This window comes from Artemia sp. Qi Xiang Cuo, chromosome 14 (genome assembly GCF_049724085.1).
Source record: "Artemia sp. Qi Xiang Cuo chromosome 14, ASM4972408v1, whole genome shotgun sequence".
NCBI classification, from domain to species: Eukaryota; Metazoa; Arthropoda; class Branchiopoda; order Anostraca; family Artemiidae; genus Artemia; species Artemia sp. Qi Xiang Cuo.
The window spans coordinates 22338537-22363425 of record NC_142807.1 but is presented as its reverse complement, the minus strand read 5'-3'; the positions used below and the strand labels follow the sequence as shown (position 1 = coordinate 22363425).

At 35.9% G+C, this 24889-nt stretch overlaps 2 protein-coding genes across 8 annotated transcripts in view; one reads left to right on the top strand and one right to left on the bottom strand.

Moving 5' to 3' along the window:
- LOC148944269 (2-aminomuconic semialdehyde dehydrogenase-like) overlaps positions 1–13347 on the top strand; it is a 165082-nt gene extending 151735 nt beyond the window's left edge. For all 4 annotated transcript variants that reach the window (XM_089100555.1, XM_089100556.1, XM_089100558.1 and 1 more), the window contains exons 8-9: positions 645–854; positions 8584–13347. In XM_089100555.1, coding sequence (XP_088956681.1) covers positions 645–854; positions 8584–8733 — 360 coding nt within the window. In that variant the 3' untranslated portion in view covers positions 8734–13347. The remainder of the gene's footprint in view (positions 1–644; positions 855–8583) is intronic.
- A 5039-nt stretch (positions 13348–18386) lies between these two features.
- LOC148944268 (ornithine decarboxylase-like) overlaps positions 18387–24889 on the bottom strand; it is a 45291-nt gene continuing 38788 nt past the window's right edge. For all 4 annotated transcript variants that reach the window (XM_089100479.1, XM_089100477.1, XM_089100478.1 and 1 more), the window contains 4 exons: positions 23415–23587; positions 21627–21988; positions 20361–20754; positions 18387–19300 (listed from right to left, as the gene is read on the bottom strand). In XM_089100479.1, the coding sequence (XP_088956605.1) occupies positions 19036–19300; positions 20361–20754; positions 21627–21988; positions 23415–23587 (1194 nt within the window). In that variant the 3' untranslated portion in view covers positions 18387–19035. The remainder of the gene's footprint in view (positions 19301–20360; positions 20755–21626; positions 21989–23414; positions 23588–24889) is intronic.

Below are 24889 nucleotides of genomic sequence, written 5' to 3'. Positions count from 1 at the left end.
AATTCACAATCACATATTCCACTTTTATCATAGTTTAATATTCGATTCTTCCCAAATAAGTTAAAGATTGCTAAGCTATTAATGAAGCCCAAATTTCTCTTGGTTTATAACGAGGCTAGGCTTAGGGCATTAATTGTATATAAATTAGCCTAGTTCTTTTCTAAGAATCCAAGTTAATTTACGATAAAAACTATTTCCCTTACCAGCGAATAGGATAGCCTGCAATGTTTAGTTTTATATTAATATTCACATTAATTCCTTCCTAAATGCTTATAAAAGAAAAGAATATTGTGGAGTTTGAGTAACAAGCCTCCCCCCGGCGTGAGCCAAGTCCCGCCCACTGCTTACCCGGATGTCAATTCCGCGCAGAATCAATGAAGCCCCGCCTATTTTCTTTATTTGACTTTTATCTTTTGACGTCATTATCCTTGACTGAAAACTGCGTTGCTTATGTAGTGGCTAGGGACTGCAGGTTGTGCAAGCTCGCTTCATTCCCCAGAGGGTAAATATCCATAATTACACTACATGCCTCAAGGCTAAATGGCTAAATTGTGCCCTAGTAATGTCTATTTCTAATGTATTCAGCTTCTAAATTCTGCGCTTGCGTTTTTTTGTTTTTTTTTAATATCGGTTAACTTTTTAAGGGTTATTTCATGAGACCAACTGTTATTTCGGGACTCTCTGATGATTCCAGATGCATGATTGACGAAATATTTGGACCTGTGGTGTGTGTCACTCCTTTTGATACTGAAGAAGAAGTTGTTCAGCGTGCCAATTCCGTCCGCTATGGCTTGTGTGCTGCTGTCTGGGGTAAAGATGGGGCTCAACTCCACAGAGTGGCTCAAAAACTAGAGGTCAGGTTTCTTTTTTACTATTAAAATGATAAACTAGATTTGACCCCCCCCCCCTCAGAAGTAAATTCCTGCTTACTTGTAAACAAATAAATTTTGTTTAAAAAAAACTGCTAAAGATGGCAAATCTTATGAAAAGTAGGCTATAGGAAACTACAAAAAAATATTAACTATAGAAAAATATAGGAAATTAAAGAAAATAGTAGAAATCTTAAGATTCAGGGGAGGGAGTCTAAGTAGGGTTTCTGAGGTTGTTCATCATTATACAATTTTTTCCATTTTTTTTACTTTTTCCATTATTTTCATTTTTAGTGTCTGTCATTGTTTGCAATTCAGTTCGTTTAAATTCGAAGTTGAATTATAAAAAAAGGTAACATAATTTAAGCTCAAAAGATACTTTTTTCCTTTCTTGTCTCCTTTTTTAATTTTGTTTGTCGAAAGCGTATATGGTAAATCAAGATTGCTACCTAAAGCATTAAAATTTGACCCGAGATCGAAGTGTAAAATATTTTAAAACTTAGGGTGTGTTCCTGGACCAATTATCCTTATTTTTCATTGCCTTCATTCTAAATAGTAGATGACAACGAATTTAGCCCCTTTTGTGTTCATAACTAGGGCTAACATATGTGCTTGTTACAAGTAGAAGGTGTAGTGTTTTTTTCATGTCTGCACCAATAAGAATGATTCTAAAATTTCTGTTACGTACAAATAGCAGTTCAATAAGGAAAAATCCTTTTATTTGTCAGCGAAACAACAAAATCTCTGGATAACAGTTTATTTTGTGAGAGTTTTCTTGTTATTAATGTATCATTCATTTATATCATTCACATATACAGTGGTTCACATCAGCAAATAAAGTTTATCTTCTGATGACGGCCATTGTGTATGTGACCGAAATATTCAGAGATTTTTTTGTTGTTTCAGTGTCAAATAAAAGGATTTTCCCTATTGAACTGTTATTTGTACGTCATGAAAAGGGAGTGTGGTCGTCAAAAATGTTATTCGCTGTTTTTGAACCCAATAGGAAATAACTAATGACGAATTATAAGCGCGGTGAAGATATGGCCTACAAGTCACGGTTGGCACCTAACACATTGAAATGTTACCCTAGCCCTATAGCTTAAAAAACAGGTTTATTTGTTATTGCTTTCATCCTAAAATGGTGGATGACAGTGAAATTAGCCCCTTGTACGTTCATAATGATGGAGAACATTATAGTAGTTTAGGCATTTAGAATAACGATAATCAATCCAAACTTTCTGTTACTCTTCGTGTTTGAATCCAGTGACAAATAATAAATTATAATTAGTGATTGATTTTGAGTATGGTAGAGACATGGCGGAGAATTACAGTTAGTTCCTAAAGCATTGAAATGCGGTTATAGACCTGAATACAAAAATATTGTAAAACCTGAGTTATTTCATTATAATTTCTCTAATTATAATTTGACTACGATTGATTTGATATAATTTATTTTGTTTGTAATTTTTTATTTAATTATAATTTATTTATAATAATAAATTAGAATTCGTGATGGATTTTCAGTATGGTAGAGACACGGCGGACGATTTATAGTTAGCTCCTATAGCATTGAAATGCAACCCTAGTCCTGAATACAAAAATATTGTAAAACCTGGTTTATTTCATTATAATTTCTCTAATTATAATTATGATTTATTTTGAGTTTGGTAGAAACTAACAATGTAACGGTCCTATGTCAATTTTAAGTACTTGGTCAACCTGCCTGAGACTCTAGGTAGGCGTGCCTTTCCACAAGTATCTCTCCAATAAGAGAGTCATACTTACTTCCGCCGCTTACCCGTGCAATTTGACCAAACACTTGGGAAACTATAGGTTTCACCGTTTGCCTGCAATTCCAGGGGACCACAAGCGGCCAAGCCTGTTAGGCTTAGGTTTCAATTGTTCGCCGCCTGTTAGTCCAACCAAATTCAGTCCCAGATTTTGCATACAAGTTCAATGGACATTGTCCGTTACGCGACAACCCAAAATCAATTCAATACTTCATCCCTTAATTCTATGACTATCTACCTTAGTCCTGCCATAGGAACGACCTATGGATGGATGATAGATAGATTTATCAATCAACAAATGAAATATTATTTTTTATACAGTCCTAAAAAAGGCTTATCCCAGATTTGCCTCTCAATTACTCGGGCTATCTGTCTTGGCTCTTTTCTACAATTAGCCATTTCTTGAGTTCATGTAGCTGTAAATAAAATTCATCCGAGTCGCAACTATCTCCATCAGTTGGTCTTACAGGGGCATATATTACTATGACTGATACCCTGCACTATTTAGTCTTAAAATGGGAAACTAGTTCTCTTACCTGTTCTCATGTTTGTAGAAATAAAAAATTAAAACAAAGGTTTTGTAAACCTTTTATTTTTGCTCTTTTATTTGGAGGACTAAATTTTCAAAGGTCAAATTTCAAACAAAATCAGATGCCCGTAACATCTATAACGGGCCGACTTGCCTATAACATCCATTTTGTATTATGGCTGTCGGCAATCTGAAGAGGAGTTAGGAGTATTCATCCTACCACTAGCTCTTATTTGACTACTATCATAGGCAGTGCAATCGCGCTGCCTAAGTAAAGAACGATGTTAGCACAATGTATTATTTATTTTTTTGTTGTTTTTTTTTTCATACCAGGGCACTTCGTATCGAAGCAGTTGTCATACAAACTTCGAAAAGGGCTCATTGGATTGGAAATCGGACTGGCTAGTGCCTTTTTCAATAATCAAGAGTGTTTGGAAGGCAACTAGCCCTCCCCCCCCCCCCACGCCCATCATTCCCCCAAACACATCCAATCAAAATTTTGAGATAGCCATTTTGTTCAGCGTAGTTGATTTCCAAATAAAAGATATGTTTTTGAGGAGGACACTCCCCTACAACCCTCAGGGCAAGGGTTTTAAGTTATGTCCTGGGGGCCTATAAGAACGATGTTGACACAATGTATTATTTTTTTATTTATTTTTTCCTTTAGACCAGGGCACTTCGTATCGAAGGAGTTGTAGTAAAAACTATGAAATGCGTTTATTTGATTTTAAATTAAAATTGCGGGAACTCATTCTTACATTCAGAAACAATTGGAAGACAAATAACGCCTCTGCTTCGTATACCATGACGCCAACTGCATTCCATCAAAATTTTGGGATAGTCGTTCTGTACGGCGTATTTGATATCCTGATAGAGCATATGTTTTTGAGGATGTAACTCCCCCAGAGCCTTCAGGGAACGTGATATAAATTACGCTTTGGGGGCGTTTAAGGTTTTTATAGAAAATGTTGTCTTAGAAACTTCAAAAAAGACTCGTTTGATTGAAAATTCAAAGTGCTAGTGCCCTTTTTAATAGTCAGAAGTGATGGGAGGGCAACTAACCCCTCTCTCATGCCCACCTTATCCCTAAACAGATTCACTCAAAATTCTGAGATAACGATTTTATTTGATGTGTTAGAATTTTTTGGAAATTGAGTCCTCAAGTAGGAGAACCCCCTCCCCCACAGCCCTCATGACAACGGTTGTGAGTTCTTCCCAGGGGACAGATAAAGTCCTTATTGAAAGCTATTTCATAGAAACTTCAGAAAGGGCTTATTTGATTGGAAATTGAAATGGCTAGCGCCCTTTTTAATAGTCAACAGTAATTGGACGGCAACTAACACCTCTTCCACGTCCACCATTTCCCCAAACACACCCAATAAAAATTTTGAGAAAGCTTTTTTGTTCCCCGCAGTTCAGAGTTCAGGAAATTATACCTTTGAGCAGGACACTTCCCCACAGTCTTCAGGGCAAGTGTTATAAGTTATGCCCTGGGGTCTTTTAAAGTTTTTTTTTAAATCTCTGTTTTTGAAATTTTAAAAGGGTTCATTCAACTTAAAAACCAAAGGGCTATTGCCCTTTTAATAGTCGAAAGTGATTTGAGGTCAACTAACCCCCCTATCTATCCCACCTTTTCCCCAAACACATCCACTTAAAATTTTTAGATAGCAATTTTATTCAACGTAGTTGAAAGTTTTGGAAATTAGGTCTTTAAGGATGAGAACCCTTCCCCTCCCCCCCGAAGCCCTCAGGGCAAGGGTTGTAAGTTATGCCCTGGGGGGTATAAGGTTTTTATTGAAAGTCTTGTCGTAGAAACTTCAAAAGGGTTCATTCAATTGGAAATTGAAAAGGCTAGTGCCTTTTTAATAGTTGAAAGTGATTGGGGAGCGACTAACGGCCTTCTCGCGCCCACCATTTCCCCAAACACGTCCAATCAAATTTTTCAGATATCCATTCTGTTCAACGTAGTTGAAAGTTCTGGATATTAGGTCTTTTAGGATGATAACTCCGTCAGAGCCCTCAGTGCAATGGTTGTAAGTTATGCCCTGGGGGCATATAAGGTTTATATAGAAAGTTTTTGTTGAAATTTCAAAAAAGGCTCATGTGATGAAATTGAAATTACCCTTTTTAATAGTCGAAAGTGAGTAGAGAGTAATTAACGCCCCTCTCACGCCCACCATTTCCCCAAAAACATTCAATCAAAGGTTAAAGATAGGCATTTTCTTCAACGTAGTTGAAAGCTCTGGAAATTATGTATTTAAGGATGACAAACCCGCCAGGGCAAAGGTTGTAAGTTATGCCCTGGGGGCATATAAGGTTTTTATAGATAGCGTTGTCGTAGAAACTTCAAAAGGGGCTCATTCAATTGGAAATTGAGAGGGCTAGTGCCCTTTTTAATAGTCGAAAGTGATTGGAGGGTAACTAACACCCCTCTCACGCCCATATCCCTCCAAACACATCCAATCAATATTTTCAGATAGCCATTTTGTTCAACGTAGTAGAAAGTTCTGGATATTTGGTCTTTGAGAATAACACCCTCCTCCAGCCCTCAGGGCAAGGGTTTTAAGTTATGCTCTGGGGGCATATAAGGTTTTTATTGAAAGTTTTGTCGCAGAAACTTCAAAAGGGCTCATTTGATTGGAAATTGAAAGGGCTAGTGCCATTTATAATAGTTGAAAGTAATTGGAGAGTGACTAACGCCCCTCTGACGCCCACCATTTACCCAAACACATCCAATCAAAATTTTGAGATAGCCATTTTGTTTAACGTATTTGAAAGTTCTAGAAATTAGGTCTTAGAGGATGACAACACCCTAACAGCCCTTAGGGTAAAGGTTGTAATTTATGCCGTGGGGGCATATAAGGTGTTTATAGAAAGCGTTGTCGTTTCAAAAAGGGCTCATTCAACTGGAAATCGAAAGGCCTAGTGCCCTTTTTAATAGTCGAAAGTGATTGGATGGCTTGACATTTTTATAGTAAACATTGATGTGGGTATAATGTATTATTTTTTTTGTTGTTTTTGTTTAGACCAGGGCACTTCGTATTGAAGGAGTTGTCGTAGGAACTTCGAAAAGGGCTCATTCGATTGAAAATAGAAAGGGCTAATGGCCTGTTTAATAGTCGAAAGTGATTGGAGGGCAACTAGTCCCCCTCCCACGCCCAACCTCCCATTTACCCATCATGTTTATAAACTAAATGTTGCCTTAAGATTAAATCTAAATGCACTGTCTTAATCCTAATTACCAATAAGGCATCTCAGCAGTATCCCAAGAACGACTGAAGGTATTATGTTCAAACTTTCGGGGCGACTTCTGTTCTTAAAATTTTACCAAATCAAAATAGCGTAAGTGTATCCAAGCTATCAAAGAAAGCAAACAGATTTTTTTTTGCGAATGGTATCAAGTTTTCCATTTCAGGTCAACTAGAGGAGGTATGAAACTAAATTAAACACTACTTTTTGTGTCCAGATTTTTAAAAGGGGTATGTTGTTAAAAATTGCTGAAAATTTTTCTCCAGCATACAAATAGCATGCCAAACTATAAAGTTTAAAAAAAACGAACAGAAATTAATTAAAAAAACTTTTTCCACAAAATAGGCTTTTCAAAGTAAAGTAAAGAACTCCATTAAACAAAAAATGAGCAAAAATAAAATCAAATAATCTACCAAGCGTGAAACTACCACAAATCAGCATCGATAAATAAATGAAACCAAAAACGAATAGAAATTACAATAAATAACCGAGTCAAACTCAAAACGAGCAGAAATTAACATAAGTTGGGCTCAAAACCCCTATGCCTTCCCAAGGCCAGAACATAATTTGCACTTTACTGAAAAAAATACAAATGAATGTGCATTGTCAGTTTAATATGCTTATACTGATATTTAGTTATCAAAATGTTAATATTATTTGATTTATTAAAGTTTTAAAAGTAAAAAAATTTATATATTTTTAAGTAAAGTGCAAATTTTGTTCTGGCCTTGGGAAGGCATATGGGTTTTGAGCCCAACTTATGTTAATTTCTGCTCGTTTTGAGTTTAACTCGGTTATTTATTGTCATATCTGTTCGTTTTGGGTTTCATTTATTTATCGATGCTGATTTGTGGTAGTTTCACGGTTGGTAGATAATTTGATTTTATTTTTGCTCATTTTTTGTTTAATGGAGTTCTTTACTTTTCTTTGAAAAACTTATTTTGTGGAAAAAGTTTTTTTAATTAATTACACTAATAAGACTGCAGTCTTGGCATGAAGTTGTACAAGCGAGATTCGTTTGTATAAAGTATGAATCGTTAGAATGAACTATAAAAATATTTATATTTTTGTCTCAAAAGATTTACTAAAGAATAATTAGAATTAAGCTTGGGTATTAAAAAATAAGTTTTTAGAAAAAATATTTTAGCACCAAATGTATAAAAAAATACGTGTTTTTTTTTTTTAATTGAAATTTTCGAGACCAAAAAGTGAAATTTTATGACATGACATATTTTATAACTGTTCAAGGAGGGCCTTTCGTGCCCAATGTCACGCGCTTTTTTTGTTATTTATTGTTCAATTCTCAAAGTACGTAATAGAACTTTATTTTAAAACCACAAAAATGAAATTTGTGGTTATAGAACTAGCAGAAGATACGGTAAATGCAGGAAAATTTTTCTCTTATAATTGTAAAATAGATATACCGGACTTGAGCATTTCTTTTGGTTAGTAGAATTAGTAGACCTTCTCAGATGTAGCTTAAAAAAACAATAACTTAATAAATACGGAAAATATCGTGGGGAGGCTCTTAAACCTTTCAGCTCCCCCCCCCCCCCCCGCTTTGTTCAACCCCAGATGTGCGCCCCCTTCATAAAGCTTTTAATAGTAAGTCATAATAAAAATAAACTTAGTTGTGATTTAAGGATAAAACAGTAAACCTTTTAGAGATAATGGCTCGGGTTGATTGTTGCTGCCTGCCTATATGAGATGTATAAACATATCGAATTGTACATACTATGAAGGACGTTATTATTATTACCCAATTTTTTACAAATCTTTCTGTCCAACCAATACAACGTTGATTTTAAAAATTTCCTTGGGCCTCCTATAGAGCTTTCACCCCCCCCCCCCCCTGGAGGGTCACACCCCACACTCTGAGAACCTCTGGCGTAGCATAAGAACAAAATAAGAAAAACAAGAACTTTAAATAAAAAACGAAAAAGCTTGTCCTGGAAGTTTCAATACAATCCTTACTAAATAGGGTTTGCTCTCTTGTGATAATCGAAAACCAACTAGACATTGACCATAAAAGTACTCCAAAAATACTGGCATCAGCTACTCGTTGTATAATCAAACGTAATTGTCTAGGTGCTACGGACATTTACGTGATTATATAGAATGAGACAATGATTCTTTTTTACAGGCTGGAACGGTGTGGTTAAATTGCTGGCTCATACGAAGTTTAGACATGCCATTTGGTGGAACCAAAGCAAGTGGAATGGGCCGTGAGTCTACAAGACATTCCATTGACTTTTACACAGAGGAGAAGACTATTTGCATGAAATTCCAGTGAAAGCGATCGTGCTAATTGAATATCCAACAGGTCTATATTATTAGTGTCAATACTTTTGTGTCATTCAAAAATGTGTTTGTATTACCTGTTGGGAATAGATTTGAAAAAAGTCAAGGAATCCGAAGTATAAAAAGCAAATAACAAAGTTAATTCTGAAGAAACTATTTAAATTAGCCAAAACTATAAAAATCCAAGATGCATGTGGTAACTTTTCGTTTTAACATTTAAAGAATGAGGGGGGTAGTTCGTGAGCTGTCACTTTTAGACCAAAATAGCCGCTTAAACAACCAAATTCTTACATTACAAATAATTAACCTAGCTCCATTTAATCTTACTACAAAAAGGCTTTGAAATCTGACTTTTGATTGGTTTAAATTGACTTTAAAGTTCACTTTTATTTTTCATTTCTTTTAAACAAAAGAAGTCTTGCTCTTATTGAAATTTGTATAAAAATTGTCGTCGTCATTGTTTAAAAAAGATATTCCCCGTGGAAAAGAGGCTTGAAAATATGAAAATTGGTTCTGGAGTAAGAATTCGGGTGTTTCTGGATGAGGATTGACAACTTATGATCACCAGAGTACCGAAGAAAAGAAAAAAAAGGGCAGAAAAAAGGGACAGGTAAATCCTAGCAATCACTTATTGCTCAATTCAGATTATCACTTTTTTGTAGTGTGAAATATATGTCATTATTCAAGCTGATTTTACCGTGACATAGTGACGTGTCTTAGTATTAATCTCTGCGAGAACTTTTGCAAATTTCGTCAAAACATTTGCAGCATTTAATCGAGGATGGACTCACTGGACACTGAGGCACGAAAATAGGGCTGGGTCCACAGACTCCTTTTTATATGGCCATTGAACCTTCTCCTTTGTATAGTTCAGGTGTCGGCTCTAGATTAGTGCAAGAACCAATGTTTAATGCCACTTTGATGTCTAACGACACGTATGGCTTCCTGTCTTAATTCTGATTACTTATTGCCACTTTGTAATAGCACTAATTTGTCTACCTAAATAAATGATTGTAGATATGGCCCTAATTCTAAGGGCAGAATTTGGTGTAACAAAATACACCTTTATCGGTTTTTTCTTGGAGAGGGGGAGGGGGGTAATATATCAGGATTGCCTTTTGGGGGCTCAATTATTTGCGGTAATTCTTATGCTTCAGTTTTACGGGACTCAAAACATCAGAAAGTGCCTTTTTGTGTCACGATTTTCTAATATAATTTTCATACTAATTTGAGCTTTTTGGTTCTCATGAATACTCACTCCATCGACGAATTATGTTCATAGTTCTTATGTGAAATAGTTTACTTGGGTTGTATTCTTAACAAGCTTTTCACCTAACTGGTTTTTGCTAATCAAACTGATTTTTCAATTTTATGTTGTCAGGTCAATAGGTTGGTTTTCTAATTTCGTGCTCCATGCTTAATTTTTAGCTACGTCCGATTAATTCTGCCCTACTCCCATATATCAAGAGATACAATACGTTAGATGTTAATTTGATTTTACAAGTTTAAATAACAGCATTACCACCTGGGGGAAAATTTGGAATTATGGCCCAAAAATAAAATTTTGGCATTTCAAATCCTCTCCTCCGAACTCCCCAAATAATCCATAATTAGCTCAAAATAATTTTCCCTTACCCAAAACAAAAATTTCTCTGCATAACCATGGAAACAACAACAGCATAACTATGGAAACAATATCCAACACAATGGGAATCCCCAGAAGCTGTCTATGGTACTCCTGCCTGGGTGTCTGACCCTGTGGGTTTTTTTTTTTTTTGGGGGGGGGGAGGTTGCAGGGCCGTATCCAAAATTTTTTTTTCGGATGGGGTTTTACTCAATAATTTTTTTTTTAGGGGGGGGGGGGTTACACAAAAAAAACTCAAAAAACGCATACAAAATTTGTTTATGTCCATTTGTGTTATGTTTTTACGAGTCAGACAAACATTTCGGTGGGGGGGTACAAAACCCCTTACCTCCCCCCCCCCCCCACCTGGATTTGTCTTTGGAGGTTGTCCCCCTCATATACGTAATCATTTTTGAACTTTTAAACATGCTAGAAAACTTAAAGAGTGATATCTGTCTTAATGCGCAAACTATACCATAAAAAAGGTATTTTTCGAAATCGTGGGGGGGGGGGGGGGTAAAAAATCTAGGAAGGGACACATACCCCGCTAAAATATACATTACTGTTTAATAGTAATTAGTACAATACATTTATGATACCTGCGACAGAAAAATTGATTTTGTTTGAAAATGTTGGCGGGATGGTTGTAATATAATCAATATTAATGCTTAATAAGTGAATTAATTATTGAAATCAATAGTGCTTGTTGTTAAAAATTAGACTACGCAGTGATAAAATATTTCAGACTCAACATTAGTGTAGCCTTGTGTTGTCACCCCACTGGGTGAAAGTTCATTGGTCACACTTTGAATTCATCATGTAAAACTGTCACATTAGTATTTTGAGTAGATTTTCGGGGCTCCTTAGGCCTACATTTGTTAATAAAGCAAAAATAAAAGAAATGCAAGAAAAAATTGAAATGACAAAAGTTCAAAGGAGCGTTCTTCAAAACATCAGAGTACAGGCGAATTATAGAGAATGTGAACGAGATTTTGACCTTACCCACCCAGGACAAATGGACACCCAAACACAGTCAACCAAATACAAGGATCCACGGACAAGCGAGACCAAGGCCGTACCCAGAATTTTTTATTCGGGGGGGGGGGGGAGTGGTCAACCCCTCACCCCCTGGGTACGGCCTTGTGCGAGACTGTAGTTAGTAAATATAAGATATCATGAAATCAAAAATAACAGCATCTCAAATCCAATAACTGTTAACAACTGGCCGCCATAAAATATTGTTTTATAGTGTCTTTGTTAGTTTTTTCTTCGTGTGCATTCAAAAATAAGCTAAACAAATTAAGCTGGGAACATGAAAGTTAATGCAGAATAATTGTAGAATCAAGAGAATGTAAATAGGTCATACATATCAGGGGGTTACCCAGAGAGGAGGAGGATACTGAGTTTGACCCCCCGCGAAATTTTAGTTCGGTTCCTAAAAACGTAACAAATACAAACATTTTTTTGTGATGAGCTTTTACCACATTATGGATTTAGCACAGGTTAGCTAAACATTTTAAACTATTTTTTAGTCAGTGGCGATGGCAAAAAATTGCATCAAACCGGAAAAAACTTGTGTGTATCGAAAGTGTATAAATAATAAGGTAACTTCTTCTTCTGATAAAAGATATCTGTTATTTTTAGCTAGGTCCTAGGATTTATATCCAGATTCTGTCTTTTGAATCATCTTTCCTTTTCAGTATCATCTGATACGCCTTTCTATACGCTTGGGCCGTTCAAACATCCTGTCTCTATAAACCACTTTGTCAGACGAACTCTGCAATAAAGAATATTTATTTCATTTGTACTTCTAACAAAAAGGCGAAAACCTGTAGGCTTTAGTTAGAGTTACCTTAATTTTATAATTTTTGTACCATTCCCATAGTGTTCAACTATCAACTCCTGATTTAATTTTAGACTTCTTGACCTACTGAGTATGCCTGAGCAGGCAGCCTAATTATCCCTGGATGAATAAAGAAATAAAAGAAAGAACGTATTGACGTAGCGTCTGTGCCATTGTTTTACAGATATATACTATCCTCTATCAGAGAAGCTATCGAAGATCATGCCTCGTAGAGTTAAGCCGATAAGATTTACTCTCCGTGCTTTTTGAGAGAGAATATTTTTCGGCGGACTGTCGCTATGTAGTGACCTCCCAGCAAAATTGCTATAAAAGAACCTTCTCTTAGTTGCTTTAAGAAAAGGTGTAAAAATATTTAAAAATTAAACCTTTTTATTTCCTAATTTCCTATTAGCTAAAAATGATTATTTAATTTTATTGGTTTTCAGAAGCTTCAAAACTGCTCGATTGCAAGTTCGTTTCACGTTCAAGTCTTGAGATTTGTTATGTAATTGATTATTTTGTAACGATCATATAGTAAAATTAGAGCATGTTGAAAAAAGTGCTTCCCCGGCACCTTTTCTATTTGTGTAGTTTATTGTAATTTCTATTTGCTTTAGGAAAAACTCGATTACTCATTTCAGTTTCTGTGCATTTTAGTTTTTGTTTACTCATTCATACGCCACCATGCCACCGTCAACAGTTTAGTAGGATGTTTAAAGCAGGCAAAATCAGTTATTTAGGTCTCAATCTTAATACTTTGTCCGTTTGTGTAATTAGTCTATTTCACGCAATTAGATTATATTATTTCATATAGATTACTTTGATACTTAGATTATTTCACAAATTGTGTAATTTAATAATCCTCCTTTACCTTTATCGAGCTTAGCGTAGAATTTTAAGCAAAGTCGGACTCGGTAGAATTGTTTATTAATTGTAATTTGTTGGGTTGTCTATTTCTTATAATTATGATATTTCTGTCATTCCAAGGTTGTGTTTTCTGATACATTACTGTTTTTGTTTTATTCTATCTAAGAACTGTTTTTACTAATTTCAAGGTTTACGGTTGTTCTTAATCTCTAACAACTTTTTTCTATTAATAATATTGTTTGTTTACTCAATAATAAAATAATTAATCTGGTCTTAGTATCAATCAATTTAGTGGAATCTGTCTAGGATAGAAATGACATGGATAAAGCGTAGTCTTCAAAATATATGAACTTGTATTGTTTTCTTTCGGTCCCCACAAAAGTCTCATCATTTCTAGGATCTTCCCCAAATTAGTACCCCCAAATTTAGTGGAATCTGTCTAGGATAGAAATGACGTAGATAAAGCGTAGTCTTCAAAATATATGAACTTGTATTGTTTTCTTTCGGTCCCCACAAAATGTCTCATCATTTCTAGGATCTTCCCCAAAACTCTGATATATATGTATATAATCATTTTAGTGTTCCTGTTCTTTAATGTCCCCCCCCCCCCCACAAAGAAAAAAAAACTTTAAATGTGGAATGTCAAAAATATGCTTACCGCTGGAATAAGGTTGCACTCAGTTGTCTAAAACCAGTGGCATTTTATTTTTATTTTTTTCATGATGTCCGTCTTGGAATAATGTGTTTCTGTAGGTTTTGTTGAAGACTAACGTTTTTAAGCAAACATACCTTTTCTTTAATTTTTTAATTTTATATGAGAGGAAATACCGTTGCCAAAAATCGCATTGGAATACCAACAATTTGGTTACTTTTTCGTGAACATATTTTGCTTTTGTTCTGTTTAAGAAGTGTTTTTTTTTTTTTTCGGAGAAAGATTAAAATCCTTTAAAATGTTTTATGTTTTGAAATATATTTCTTGTACTATTTTATTGTGCGATTGATGCCATTGTCATTAACACCACCTGAACTTACTTTTGACTTGACTGCAGTCCCGTCTGGCCTCTGTGGCTGTGTTTGGGTCTCTTCTTCTGAAAATTTCATGAATAAGGTGGACATATTCTGGGCGATATGGCACTAAATCTGATAGCTGGAAGAGGCTATACGCCTGGGTCCATCTATTTTCACTCATCACCTATCCAAGGGCGTATCCAGGATTTGTCTTCCGAGGGGGGAGGGTTACAATTTTTTTCAACGCATCAAATTTTTTTATGCATTTCATTAGGTTTTTACGAGTCGAACAAAAATTTCAGGGGGAGAGAGGGTTTTACCCCTAACCCCCCCCCCCCACACACACACACACACCCGTCTGGATACGGCCTTGCACCTATCCTTTATCCAATTGTTTTATAATCTTTATTGACCAAGTTAAGCTTGAGTATAGAATGATGACGATTATCATTACGTTAAAGAGGTGGACTTATGTTGACAGTGCCTTGGTTTTCCAGATTGGTTGTAGGCCCTTGAAGCTGGCCAGTCTGTCTTCGTCTGACTGATTTTGAATGATCCTTGTCAGGAGTTAGCAGACTGTTTAGATAGACAAAGGATTTGACGTTATCATTGTTAGCTCCACAGTTCTTGATGTCGGAGTTTTAGACAATCATGATCTGGATTTTATCTGTACTAAGGGTCACCCCAAACCCTTAAATTACTGGCCGTAGTTTGCGTTTGCTTGAAGAAAATGTTCCTCGCTGTTAAGTTTGACAACATCGATATGGCAACCTATTTTTTGTTAGCTCATTCACAAAATAATTAAATCGGTCTGGATATAAATCAATTTAGTGGAAAATGATCTTTCCATAGTTAAGATTCAGCTCTAACCATCTACCAAGTTATATCGGTGAAATTTGGTTTGCATGGCTGTGAAGATTGAAAATACGTCGAATATTAGTTAAGAATGGTTAAAAAGAAAACTTATCGTTTTTTTAAGCGAGTTTAGACTTTTTTAGAAAAAGCCTATATCAAAATTCTGGCTCAGTGAATGAAACAATCTGAGATTACCAATCCAATGAGTTGAGTATTTTGTCCTTTTGGTGCAAGATACAGCTGCAGGCTTGTCTCAAAATCGCTCTTTTCAAAAGGAAGGAGAGATTCACAATACATAATTACCTCAAAATATACCATATAGGCTACCTCGAAAAACATAATAGAAGTATCGCTGAGTGAAGTAGAGGTGTCTTTTTAGAAAAAAAACAATAATATTTGCGATTTCAACAAAAATTACATTTGAATAAAATTTAAATTGTTAATGAACAATTCAAATGTAATACACTTTATAGCAAACGCGGAGTGTCAAATATTCATTTTTGTCCTAAAATATAAGAAACAAAATGAGATGTGGTAGAAAATACGAAGTAACCAAAATGTGCCGCTATTTCTGACTGAGAAATAGCAGTATTCGTTCCCAATTTAATTAAAATCAAGTTGGTGGACTGTGATAAAAAAAAAGTTGAGAGCCATGGCTAATTGGAGAAAAAGCTACGACAGATAGTCTGAGTGAGAGGCAAAGCTGGTATAAGTCTTTTTCAGAATTGTATAAAAATGATGTCATTTCACTTGTTGATAGATAGTCTATCATTCGTAGGGCAGAACTAAGGTAGATTGTCATGGAATTTCTTTCTTTATGTCATGGAATAAGGATTATTCAAATTGTCTATGAGCCATTTGAAGGCAATTGGAGACCCCAAATTAAAGGAAGTCAAAGATTTATGGGTACTTGTGCATTATATGGGCCTTCTAAAAAGTCAAGTTTGGTTAATGCTAATAAAATAAAATAGGATGAATATATAATAGTTTATAAACAATTTGGGCTATATATTTGCACATTAGGAGGGTGGGGGGAAAAGCATAGCATATATTAAATATGTACCCTCACCACGCTACCTTCCCCCCCCCCTAAACACCAAAAAACAACAGTTTAAACATCGCAAAAACAATGAAAACCACGCTTTGCATTGCATTACTCTATGCGGTCTGTATTAACCCGTCTGGCGGGTTTTCCGTGACTGGTTTCCTTGTAAAGGCCCATATAACGCACCAGTACCGATTTATGAATAACCATGTCCACAGGACTTTGAAGACAATTGGGTAACTGAGATTGTTCTTATTATATAAGCGTTGCCTACTGGGAAAGCCCACGGGAACTGAAATAGGGATGAACGAGACCGAGATGTTTGAAAAAAAAATTATGAGGGGAGTTAATCCCTCTAAGGGTAAGCTAAATCTTGCTGAAAAAGTATATCATTGTAAGTATTAACGTCCAGTTTTAAAAACTGCCAAGTAATTAAGCGATAATTATGATTTTACTTGAAGTACCACCTGAACGTCTCCATATTTGCTGATTGTGCTCCTATAAGCATTGTCTCTTGGTTCTGACATACTTACTTTTTTTCTAATTTAACGACAAGAACTACCGATAGTTTGAGCACTGGATTATAAAAAAAAACGACTAATATATTCTCGCAACCTCATCCACTTTTATATGAAAATTATATATCTGAGAAGACAATTTGTAGCTGGCGCTAAACCTTTTATAATTAAATAATGAAATGATACAAACAGAAAAATTAAGAATTCAAATCAGAAACTTTTTTCCCGCAGAAAGCAAAATGTTGAAGAAAGGAAAAAATCCCAATTGGAGCGGATAAACATTTATACGGCGTAAATAACAATTTTTCAAATGCAATCTAGTTCAAAGAACATATAGTCAGTAGTATATGCTATGTACCAAACGAAGCTTCATATTTTATCGCGATTTAGTTATTCACTATAATTTAACGTATTTTTCTGATTTAAATCTTTCGAACAAATTTTTCCCAGAGAAGTTTGAACACTATTTTTTTTTATCGCAAACTCACAAAAACAACAGATATTTAAAGAGTTACTAATTAATTCTGGTATGACAATTTGAGGGGTCTGTGATATTATTTTTTTTTTTTCAGTTGAGTGTCAAAGCAGCTAGAAAATTCTTATATGGTTCAGATTGCTAAAAGATGTAACACATCCACCTCTTTCCACAAGAATTTATCCGCGAAGACTCTGCTTTGTACGGCCTATAAGAACGATATTAATCGTTGGTGGGTTATTGTCTTTCTCCATGGGTTTTATTTCTCTTTAATTTCTTTTTCATGACACTCCATTTCGACGCCTCTTGTCTTATTGAGTTTACTAACATGTTGCTTATTTATTCCTAACTTATCCGTCGCTCGTTACTGTGATCTCGAAGGAAAGGAAATTCTAGGAAATTTCCCCTGCGGAAAACTCCAAAAATCCCCCCTGTGGACAATTCTCCCTCGAAAAATTTCCACCTCCCGCAGAAATTCCCTCCGTCTCCAACAATTCTCTTTCACTTGGGAAAATAATCCTTAAATCGAAAAACAAGATAATGTACTGAATCGATAAAATACGTTTTTTTTTACGTCATGCTTTCCACCGTAGACTTAATCCAAGACTGACTGAAGTTATTCTTTGCTCTACATTTATACAAATTGCATAATTAATTATTTTTGATTATTCATTTTAATTCACTTTATTATGGACCCCCAGCCCCCCTGCGGAAAACTGCCATTACCCCTAAAATTGCCCCTGGAAATTTTTTCACATGTAAAATAACAATATCATTTTAAAATTTGGATAGTACTTGAAAAGTTAGGCTGAATAACACATTAACAGAACTGCCGAATACCAAATTCAGAGAATTTAGTGAAAAAGAAATTCTATAATTTCAGAAGTGTGTTAAATGACAGAATTCACTATTAACTAACCCGTTAATTGAATATCCAGAAGATATGAATAATGGAACCGAAGGGACTATACTTGTGCTGACGAATCTCTAATTTTAGGCAGCGCGAAAATTATTAGGAGGGCCTAGAGGGGAGGGGGACATACCTAAAACCTTTGCAAGAATGAAACCAACAACTTCGTAATAGTTCCTTGGCGATCGGATGAACAGTAAAGTAATGCATGGAAGATAGACAGACAGACATTCGATTTTGTACATATAATCCGGTGCACATAGGACTGCAGTTGTCATTCCACTTGTGAATACATATTTCCCTGACCTTTTGACAATTCTGGATAAAATTGCTACACTGAAACTTGTGATCTAACGTCGTGTGGAGTTAGAGGGGCATAATTATTGATGATGGAAAGGAAATTATGGGACTCCTTTGAATTAATTCGCAAGTGGGACAGATATTGTCTTATGTTAATTCACAACACAAAATGCACCTATCCTACAAATAAAGTACACAAACCAATTTGATGCCATTTATTTGCCTTTAGTCATTACATATAGCACTTTATAAGGGAGAAAATTCCCCCTTTAAAAGGCAGAGGGGTCCAGCTAACGCATAGGAATGTAAAACCAGAGGGTATTCAAATTGAGGTAAAACTGGCTTAATAGTTAGCTGATGACCCCCATGCTTTGGAAAAATGTGTTACCCCAATATAAATGTAAAAAATTGCAACATGATATTGGTCAAGATAGAATAATAGACCTCTTCACAAATCCCCAATGAAGATGGCTTTCAAGAAGAAGCATAAAATGATGAAATTGTTGATATTCAATATTAACAAAAATTAAGACAAAAGAGCGTTATCTTTGATTAAAATTTCCACGAGAGAAATTCTGAAAAAAAAATGTTAAAGTCTTTGTAAAGATTCATGAAAATATTTAATTGTGCCTAAAATTGTTCTTCTTCTCAAAAGTGCCGTTTACAATGAAAAATTGCGAAATGGGCAATTGTTGCAATAATACTAAAATACAAGGAGATCCTGGCGGTCAAAACAAATCACAATTCGTTAAACCATAATCATCAAGAGGAGCAAATGGTTGTCAGGATAAAGGCAAGCCCAAAGGTGTCATAATCACACCAATGTCTTTTCAAATCACATGTCTCACTTCAGTGAGCACCCACTTCTAAATCATAGCACAATTCACCAAAAGAATCAATAATGACTCCACTTTCGGCGTCTGAGAGGCTGGACGTGCTGTCGGTATCAAAACTGGCGGCGCTGTTAAAAGTTGAATGGGTGTTGAGACCGCAAGGATGAGAAGCTGATGTATATTTCTCTTCTTCCTTGTATGTGTTTCTGATCATCTCGAAAACTGTTGCGTCAGAGACGAAGCCACCTTCCATGAGAGGGTGAAGTTCTTTCAAATGGCACCTAAGAATATTGAAATGAAACATTAGAAATCGGCCTCTGCATAAATCTTGATTCATAATTAAAACGGACGCTAGCCTTCCAGAAGGAGAAAATTATAATTTTATTAATAAAAGATAACAAATTCTGCTGAAAAGAATACTCACAGTTTTAGTTAACTTAAACTGAAACTATCGTTAACTATTTGTATTATAATAAAACTTAAGGAGGATAATGTTATAGTTAAGAAAGTTCAATTGAGTAACTTTAACAAATAAACTAATACTTACTAATTCAAATTCATAATCAAAACAGACGGTAACAAATTGCGCTAAAGATGATATTTATAATTATAGTCAAAGTTAAGAATATACCTAGTATTTATAGTTAGTCGAACTTCTCCAAAGACATTTTTGGGCCAACATTAATGTTTCTTCTCAAAAACAGATAATTTACGAATTTGTGGTGCAACCTATGTGAAAATCTAATCACAAACTGGGCCATTCGAGTTTTGCTTCTCCTCTGGTTTCGAAAATTGTGTTTTTTTTGGAATTTTCACGGAAAAAAAATGTGTTCTCTCTAGACTTGAAAAATAAATTTGCCCTCCCTCGCCCGACATTTTCATGAATTGGAGCTCCTACATCATACCTAAGACTGTATCAAGCGTTGGTGGTGCCCAACCCAAAGGTGTAATAGTCACACCAATATCTTCTCAAATCACGTGTATCATCTTAATGAGCGTCCACTTCGAAATCATTGCATAATTAATCCTCTACCCCCCAAAAAAATTATTGCGAAGCAGCAAATGATTAACAAATCGCCCCTTAAAAAAAAAAATATTGGAAAAAATACATACAATTATTGCAGTTATATACATTTGAGAATGATTCTATATGTAATAAACTTCGTAAGCCATTTATAAGTTTTAGTCTTCATAATTAAATCACGATTCCTAGATTTAAAATCCGAATTGAAAATAGAATCAAATGCCATTTTTTGTCAATTAAAGTTAAGGTATCACAAACAAGACTTTTCTACATAAGAAAGATATTCCTTATTTTAATACAAGATACTTTTATCTTACCAAGTATGCTCAAAGGCGACTGGAAATACTTTAGCGACATCAAAACCGTTAAATGTTCCAGCTGCTGCCATAGTGTAAGCGCCCATATCTTCCCAAACAAGCCAATCACCAACCTCCAGTAAAGGATAATCAACACTTTGGGCCACACAGTCAAGACCATCACACGTTGGCCCCCAGATGGAACATTTATAGAGGGGGCCCTCTTTTGGATTCATAAGCTGTGAATTGCAGACAGCGTGGTCGTAAAGGAGGCAATTGAAGCTACCATAAACACCGTCATTAATATAGTACATATACGATGGTAGTGGGTTGTCTTCAATGGTAACTTCTCGACGGCCGTGTATACGGGTGGCGAGGGTGAAGGCTGATGCCACATAGTAGCGACCAGGCTCAGCTGAAAACAAAACATGATTCAAGAGAGCGTATAATGCAAGGACTTGAGCATACAAAAGATATCACACACAACAGGAAAATTGAGTTTTTCTTTTCTATTTTTGAAATTTTTTAGAACAAAAGGACATTTTTTCACAATTTTGCAATGTATGCACAAAGCACAAATCAAATCAATAAATTCAATACTGCGTGGGTGCCAGGCAACGTTTTTAATGGGCGAAAACTTAATGGACAATATATAGATAGAGAGAGCGAGAAAGATAGAACCGGAAAGAAACTAAAGAGAAAGCGAGATCGTAAAATCTCTTAAATAGATTTACATTAATATAGAGATTTATAAAGCTAAAACTGGGAAGGGGCACAAATAATTATGAAGGGAAGTAGATCTGCAATACCAAAAGGTGCGCTTTGGGCTATAGTGTTTCATTTTTGATGGCAAATTAGAGGAGCCGTGCGAACCTATCTCATGGAAAAGGAGTTACACATACACCCAGGGCCGTATCCAGGATTTTTTCGGGGGGGGGGGGTACTCATAATAAAAATCTCAAAAAATATAAAAAATGTGTTTATATCCACTCTTGTTACGTTTTTACGAGTCAGACAAACATTTCGGGGGGGGGGGGGGGAATTCAAACCCCCACCCCTGGATAGGGTTTTGCAAACACCCTTCCTCCTTTCTGCAGATACGAATTGACGACTAACTAAGCTCGTAAGAGGAGAAAAACAAATTCTTTAACTTTTAAATTAACCCCTGAGAAAAAATTAGCACTTTTCACTATTAAAGAAGGACAATAATAATAATGAAAAAGACAACACGTATTTTAAATAATTTTAGTTTCACAATGCCATTTTTAGGGGAGAGAATTATCTTACCAATTATTTCAACGCCACTTGTTTCGGGGAAGAATTCGTCGACGGCTGCATTCACGATCTTTGCAACCTCATCAACTGACGACCCTCTATTGCCGGAGTAACCTCCACCCAAATCTAACAAATTCATCTGGAAGCCCAGCGTTGCAGCATAATCAAAAAGATCCTTAGCTGTTGAAATAGCACGCTGAAATACTTCAGGTTCTTGACAACCAGAGCCAACGTGGAAGCTGATGCCAACAAGATCAATACCAAGTTCATGTGCGAGCCTGATAAGGGCAGGCGCATCCTTCGGAAGGGCACCAAATTTAACTCCCAGTTGGCATTGAGCCTTTTTGGCGTCGCAACGGATGCGAAGTACCATTCTGGAAGAAGAAGAAATCAATTCCCAAGAAATATTACATAATACAATCGCGGATGACATTGTTGCTAAATCGATATGAGCCAAATTAAAAATTGGCTTACCGGGGAATAAAGCACTAACTATCATTAGATCGTATGGAATTAAATCATTACAATTATTAAAATATTTGAGATTCACAAAATAGAACAGAGGGCAAGAAGAGATTCGACATCTGGGACATGGAAAGAAAAGCAAAAGAACGTGAATGAGAGACTCCTCAGCAAAAGAAGTCTATAGGATGAAAACTAAGGTTTGCTATCTGACTTTTTGCACATACTCGTTCCAATGTTAAGTCACCTGATGCCAACACACTCGCAAACGCTCTTTCTCCCTCCTACTCTATTAAATACCGCCTTTGTTCATTTTCTAAATAGCCCCCAGAGGTTTAAAGTCATTGTTCTTCATTTTCTAGTCCAATCTGGGACGTTCGCCCTTTCACTTACTACCTTGCCAAAAAAACTTTTTTCTTTTCTTTTTTTTGTGGGGAACCTTTTAAAGCTCTCTTTCAGCCAAACGCACAAGTCACATCTCCCATGACGACGTCAAGTGGTTATTTTCGACACGATTTACCGTCCTCTATCAGAACTTGCATTTATTGCAACAAACTCGTCTTTGCACAGCGCGCCACTCGAAGCTTCCGACGTTCCTTCTTTCTCTCGCTAAGTTTAAGGCTTAAGCGACCTTCCGAGAAATCCCAGACGATTCTAGCCATTTTAAAGTTTTATCTCAGCCTAACTCGAAGCATCCAGCGTTTTTCTTAGTGCCTTGAGGACTACTTAGTAAGACTACTCAGTCCTTGGCCGTCCAAAGACAATACCTCAGTCACCTCAGCCTCTCTTTTAACTGAGTTGATTCAAATTACTTTTCTCACAGTCACGTTGTCACCTCATCTTGGAGCTTGATGTATAAGTTTATCCTTAAACAATTTACCTGAAATAAAGTCTAGTTTTTTTATTATGTTTTATTTTAGTAACCATCCTTCAATGCCGGCCTTAGCTACACTCATTACTGTTACGTAAAATACTCTAAGTTAACCTAACCATCTATTTTGACTTTACTCCAAGTAGCCATGGCTCTCAAGTTTTACATCGCTTCTACAAAGCTGATTTGAATTAAAATATCAACGGACTTAGTCTCGGCCTCACCCATATCCTTTTATTTTCCAGTTCGATCGTTTTCAACTACCATACATCAGAAAATTTATGTTTATACCGACAAAACTATATATTCACAAGCCTAGGCGTCATCATAAAAGTAAATCTCAATCTAATTTAGACAGAACACGGTAAATTTACCCCCTACGGCCTCTCGGACCATTTATCCCCTTCCCAAGCAAAAATTTCTAGCTACGTCCACGGGAATAGCACAAATATAAGAAGGACACTCACCTAGCGTCTGGATGAACTTGTTTGATCTTATAAAGTTCAGTGTCATTATCATAAGTCATTGTACGAACACCACTGGCAGCGGCATATCGAATATGTGACATTTGCTTGGCAGGATTGGCAAAAATAATCCTATCGGTGGAAACACCGAGTCCAGTCACCTTAGCGATCTCGGCCTAGAAAAAGTCAATTATTTAGCTGAGCTAGGGACTGAAGCCTCCCACTCCATAGACGCGTCATTTTTGAATGATAAATAACTTGATCAATGTATGAAAAAAACATGCAAGAGTTAGATATTTTTCAAGGTAAAAAAAATAAAACGAACTTAATCTTTTAAACTGTATATTTTGATATGTGTATAGATCTTAATTTGTGTAGTAGTGCAAGAATGGAATGCATAAATATTACTACGACACCATGATACAAAAGACGTTAAGAACAAAGTATAATTAATTGTTGAGAAAATATATTACGGGTAAAAAAAACAATTCGAATAATTTACAGTTCAGACAACCAAGTTCCATCCAGGAAACAGGCCCTCAGTTCTTACTGGGTTTCGCCAAATCTTATCCGGGGTGGCCGTCAACGAGACCAGTCAGCAGGGGCTTTTTTCAGCTCAAGGTGGCGTCTACACTGTTGATCTTAATGAAAGCGATTCTCTCAATTCTGCAAGTTAATGTTGTTAGAGATGTAATCAGCGGAACGCTGTATGGCAAATAATTATACTCCAGTAAAAATTGTCTAAGCTTACAAGCTTGCTATTGGGGGCAAGGGGGTATAATTGTCTACGGGGGCTTCTTCTTTTTTATTTGGAGCCTGCTGACTGGTCTCCAGAAGCTGCACTACTATATAAGGTTTTTTATATTGACAATTGAATGCTCAAAATTTCCTTATTTTTAAGATATAAATGGTGGCGGTTTAAGATATAATTGTCTCACTGAAGGTTCCTAGGATATACAAGGTCAAATTTAGTACTTTAAAAGCAACATCTCCATTAAAATAAGACTACCTTTAAGAGACCCATGGGCTAATACAAATCTGCAGCCAGACAATAAAGGATGAACTCTCCAATAAAAGGCAGTATCTCTTGAGGCGCCATTTAGATATAGCTTATGAAAGAAAGACCCATTAAGTTTTAAGGATAGTGGGCGCAAAAACTGATATCGCCTTCGGACGCTAAAAACCTACCTATGTCTCTGCTTGGGAAGCAGATTTTTGTAGGTAGTTGAAAGGACTTGGCAGTAACCATCATAGTTTTAGAAGAGTACAAATTAAATTGCACGCTCATTTTTTTACACTACTACTACTAACAACTCACCGCAGAACCAAGCCACCTGAGGCCAACACAGCTACGCACGCTCCTCCTCCATCCCAATCTGTTGAAAGCCTACCTTTTTACACCCTCCCACGAAGTTCCCATATTCTTTATATCTTTCTTTATGACGTCCTCCCACCCCAGACGAGGACGACCTGTTTTC